The 5,271-nt window shown below is 40.6% G+C and overlaps 1 protein-coding gene across 1 annotated transcript; it reads left to right on the forward strand.

Moving 5' to 3' along the window:
- The first annotated feature begins 261 nt into the window (after positions 1-261).
- Positions 262-3,279, forward strand: LOC105046552 (transcription factor BHLH148). The gene is made up of 3 exons (XM_010925168.4): positions 262-696; positions 831-1,118; positions 2,016-3,279. The coding sequence occupies exons 1-3, from the start codon at positions 304-306 to the stop codon at positions 2,142-2,144; spliced, it is 810 nt and encodes a 269-aa protein (XP_010923470.1). The 5' UTR covers positions 262-303; the 3' UTR covers positions 2,145-3,279.
- The last annotated feature ends 1,992 nt before the right edge of the window (positions 3,280-5,271 follow it).

The following is a 5,271-nucleotide window of genomic DNA, read 5'->3' on the forward strand; positions in this document are numbered from 1 at the left end:
CAACCCCTTTCTAGACCATTTGACTGGTTGAGACCAGTCGAAGGAGAGAAAGAGACCGCGCACGCGAAGACGCGGCCAAGGCGGGGTCAAAGTCCGCTAAACTGCACGTGTAAAAGAGGCAAGTTATCTCACGTGACCTCTCTTGGTTTTTCCCCCCGCATGTGGGAAAGGGACAAAAAATATCACGTGACTTGCTTCAGCGTTTCCTTGATACACAGGTGGCTTTCTCTGACCGCGTACCCAACGGCCCCCGGCCGAAATTTAAACAACGCGGGAGCCCAAGAGAGGACCCCGGGAAACACCATGGACCCCTTCCCCTTCCGACTCCAAGGGGACGACGAGTACCAGGAGTATCTAAACTTGGCCTTCTCCCCTCCCCTGTCCTTCGACCTCTTGCCCGCCATCTCCAACCCCCAACTCCCACCACAAAGTGCTTTTGTGGATTACACAACGTTTAATGGTGAGACCTCGTCCCAGAGTTCGGGATGCCGACAACAACAAACCGGTGGTCGGAACATCCACCGGAGAGTGATCGGGTTTCTGAGGACAATTCCAATGGCGACAAGGCAGGAGAGCTTCAGAGATGTGCCGGAGGCCAGCAAGGAGTTTCGGCATCTGATGAGGGAGAGGGAGAGGAGAGAGAGATTGAGCCAGGGTTATGCTGATCTCCGCCATATGCTATGCACCAGATCAAAGGTTTCGCAATTTCCCATTGATGTCGATTACCGACAAAAATCGAAGAAATTCTCTGAATTCTACTCGGGTGTTTGTTGTTTTTTCTTCGAGAGTTTGGAACTGTTTTTCAATTCTGTTTCCTGAATTTTTTGCAGGGTGACAAGAATTCGGTCATTCAAGCGGCTGCTGCTTACTTGCAAGAACTGAAGGGAGCGAGAGACGTACTGCGGAAGTGCAATGAGGAGCTTGAGGAGATGGTGGCTGTGAATCGAAGGATGGTAGAAGGGGCGACGATCAAATTGCGTGTGATGAATCCGTCGTCGACCATTGATTCCTTGATTGGGGCTCTGCAGCGCATCAGGGAAATGGAGTTGGAAGTTGCATCCATTGAGGCCAATCTCTGCAGCCAAGAGTTGTCAGCTGTAGTCAATCTGAAATCAAAGGTTTGTATGACAGGCCTGGAGCTTAAGAAGCAGTAGGATTTCTTTACCTTTCCTTGACTTGTCATATTATTTTAGGAAATGTTCAATTAACTAAAATTAAATATAGTATTTTGTTAATCATAATTTTTTTTTAAAAAATGCTCTCAGATTATCCTATGATCTTATCATTTCAAGCACCTAGCCCTCTTCCCCCCACAAAAAAAGGTTGATTAAGGTTCATTTTTAGCCAAGCATAAATGCCAAATTTAAAGTTGTTAATATCGCAAAATTAGATCATGAGGAGTTTATATTAGGATAGGTATTCACACAAAACTTGGGTTGATGTCCTCTGGGATTTTGACATATATCATCTACAAAAATTTAGTTATTGCTCTTGATGAATGCCCGCATGGACATTCACTTACGAGAACCATTATTTAATGGTGGCTAGCCTGAGAGAATGATCTTACTAAAATTTGGATCCTCTCTGGCTTGCACAGGAGCTAGAGAGGTCCTGCTGCACATGATGGCCATGGTGCATAGGATTGCATGCTGTCATTCCATATGGCTTGCACAATCCTGGACTCGAGTCAGGTCCAGGTCAAAAATTGAACTTGATCTTAAAATTGGGTTGAGTCTGGGTACTATATTTTCCAACCCAAACATGATCGTATAATATATACATCATCCAGGTCTAATTTTGATTAACAAAAAGTGAGCCCGACATGGCTCGGACCCAATTCAATCCAAATCGAAAATCCGAATGACATAAAAACCCTTATCCTTTATCAGCTTGTTTTTTTTTTTTTTTGTGTTTCACTTCTTCCTTCATGGCAAGTGTTTTGTTCGAGATGCTCAAATTCTAATATATACTTTTGATAATACCTAACATGGTCATGGATCATTTATGTTGTATAGAATGTGGCAATAGCAGAAGTGGAGGGAGCAATGGAATGTGCTTTAAGGGAAGCGGAGAAGAGTTCTCACCATTTATCTTCACAACAATGTAATTTCTCCTTGAGTTGCCACGTGGAGAATGCACCATGATTCTCTTCTTCTTTCCACATTATTATTAGTAGGGTTGCAAATGCTCTACATGTAACTCATTTCACCTAATATTTGAGATGAATGAAACATCCTTTCCTAAACTCAGCCCCTAAGAAAAGTTTACATGCTAAAATCCAGCTAGAGGAATATGATCGCAAATCATTAATTTAGAGATATTCCTGGTCGTTTTAAGAGACAGGAGGCATAATTTTAAAGGAAAACAATAAAAATATTAGCATGTTTAAAAGTTGCACTTTTTTGACCTCTTTAAAGCAATGTACAAACTGAAGGAGTCTGTAATGGTTTATAAGATCACTGAAAACAAGATTTGTCAATCTTGATCTCGCTTCATGCTTTCTTTGTAAAACAAAATATTCTCATTTTATCAAGTGTAATCGGTTTCAATAATGTCTGATGGTGTGTGCCTGTACCACATGAAGGCCATCTCCTGAGTTCTAGGCTAGTGTTGCCCGTTCAACATCAAATGAAGAAGATTTGTATCATGTGTATGCCAGCTCTTCCTATTGGGACACAGCTCTAAAATGTATATTAATTCATGTTATCGGCAATATCTTTTTTTTTTTTTTTTTTTTTTGTTGATTAAAAGGGTGGTAGGAAATTACCACCCATCATTTATTGATATGTTGTCAAGAATATAAAGTTGGACAAGCTGCCAAGAGGAAGAGACAACAAACAGAGAACAGAATTTTGTTACATAAAGAAGGAAGCAGGGCCAAAACAATGAAGGGAGGGGTGTTGAAGCTTTGGCGGAACGATGTCCAGGACTCAGGTGGCAAAAAGCCTGAAACAATGGCGCATGGGAATCTTGAGTTATTCTGTGGCACCAAATAAAGCTCGTAGAAGATATAATAATGGTTTTGCTGGTCTTCTGAGAGCTTGTTTATAGAGAAGCTAATGCTGGCTGGCTTCTAGAAGCAAAGTTGTTAATTTCAACTATTCCTCGGCCCTACCATCTGAACTTTCTTCTATCCTACGTATGGATGCCATGGGAGTTCTTCACTTGAGGAAGTCTTAATCTTGTTCTTTTTTTTTTCAGTCTTTTCAGTTTTTCTTGTTCTTGTCTGCAAGTTATCAAAAGTAATAATAATAAAAAAGCTTGTTAGGACAACAGACACAGCTTTGTGATTGCAAAGGTTAGACCAGTCACCAAGGAAATGTAAACCTCTTGAAGCAACTGCTGCAATGGAAGCAAATTTTTTAAGAAAAATTCTGGAGTTTCTCTCCATCCATTTTTAACATACCCAGGATATGGCAGCAATTAGCATTAGCAAAATGGGTTGAGCTGACTTAGCAAAGTTCCTTTGCCTTCAGTCTAGACAAAGATTCTTAAAAGTGGATAGGGGATGGAGCGCACCTAATAGCATGCAAACAGCCTCCCAAATGGTTGAGAAGAATGCACAATTAGAGAATAAATGATCCACTGTTTTAGTAGCATGATTGCATAAAAGGCATCCTCCAAGATTCTTTCCCAGTTTTATTGCAGACAGATCTCTAATGTTGAGTTTTCTCCCCAAAAAGCCATAAGAAACACTTAATTTCTAGAGGAACCAACAATTTCCAAAGACTGGATGCAAAACTACACTTCTGTCCCTCCGTATTCAAAAACTGATACATGGAAGAAGTAGAGAAGGTTCCATTCCCATTCAGCTTGCAAACCAGCTTATCCTTATCTTGATTCAAAGAGACCAATGCCAAAAGGAAGAAAACTGATTGAATTGGGCCTAAGCATCTATCGAGTGTCAACCTGGTTGTTTGGTCTTCCATGTTGAAGTTCTTGCATTAAAGATGTCAGCAACTGTTTGATCTCTTCAGAAGAGAATAAGATGGCCATTCTCAATTTTGAATTGGGTTCTATTCCAGAAGGCAGGAAGAGCGTTAACAACATCACACCAAAGATTATATACAACATCTGCTTTCCAAATGTTCGCTATTCCCTAGTGATGTCATTTCTCAAGTGAGATTTATTAGATTTTATTCAAGAACTCTGTTCTTGCAATAACAGAGTTCTCATTCATTTTGTTTCAAGTTGATGAGAAACAAATACAGGTGAGGCTTTAATTGGTGGCAATAACTGATAAAGAAGAAGAAGAAGAAGAAGAAGAAGAAGATGTCTAAATTTTGCAAAGAACTGGGCTTTCCATCTCTTTGCTTAAAACTAGCTACAACTGGGATGTCAGCAACAAGGCCCAAAGGCCCCAAACTGCTGTTAGCTCAGTTGTGTGACACCCTTCCCTCCATGGAATAGGTCCTAGGTTCAACCCCATTGGGATGGCAAATAACCACTAAATTTATGAAAAAATTAATATATATATATATATATATATATATATATATATATATATATATGTATATATATATATATATGTATATATATATATATATATATGTATATATATATATATATATATGTATATATATATATACATATATAAATATATATACATATATATATATATATATATGTATGTATGTATGTATATATGTATGTATGTATGTATGTATGTATGTATATATGTATGTATATATATATATATGTATGTATATATATATATGTGTGTATATACATATACATATATATATATATATATATATATATATATATATATATATATATATATATATATATTGTTAGGATTTGACGCTTCGAGATTCAGCCTATATTGAGCCCACAGTGAGGTTCGCGGCAAAAAACGGAGTCCAACGAGACTAAGATCATCTGAAACGGAGCTCGGATGGAGAAGATACGAGCTTTTGAAGTCGGCACGAAAATCGAGGCGGCGGAGGACCGCCGGCAACCGGCGACGGACGGCAGCGGCGCGGCCGCAGGCGGTGTCCCGCGGGACGCGCGTCCCAGGCCCGCGCGACCCAGGCCCGCGCGGGACGCGCGACCCAGGCCTGCTGGCCCCTTGTCCCGATCCACCGTGGACCGGGTGGTCCACGGTGCGGTCTGTGGACCGCGTGGGCATTTTCCACGTGTTTCTCGCGGTCCACGGCACTATTCCTTGGACTGGAGCGCGATCCAACGGCCCAGAGGGCTCCCGGTCTTGATCCGACGGTTCAGGAGTTTTTTGGCTTTGTTTAGGACTCCTGATCCTTCTCTAATTAT

The sequence above is a fragment of the Elaeis guineensis genome, chromosome 6, assembly GCF_000442705.2.
Source record: "Elaeis guineensis isolate ETL-2024a chromosome 6, EG11, whole genome shotgun sequence".
NCBI lineage: Eukaryota > Viridiplantae > Streptophyta > Magnoliopsida > Arecales > Arecaceae > Elaeis > Elaeis guineensis.

What these genes read in the sequence shown, in the direction of transcription:
- LOC105046552 (XM_010925168.4), top strand. Translation starts at nt 304, where the DNA reads ATGGACCCCTTCCCCTTCCGACTCCAAGGGGACGACGAGTACCAGGAG. An exon ending in TGCTATGCACCAGATCAAAG is followed by an intron (nt 697 to 830) that starts GTTTCGCAATTT and finishes AATTTTTTGCAG; the next exon opens with GGTGACAAGAATTCGGTCAT. An exon ending in TAGTCAATCTGAAATCAAAG is followed by an intron (nt 1,119 to 2,015) that starts GTTTGTATGACA and finishes TATGTTGTATAG; the next exon opens with AATGTGGCAATAGCAGAAGT.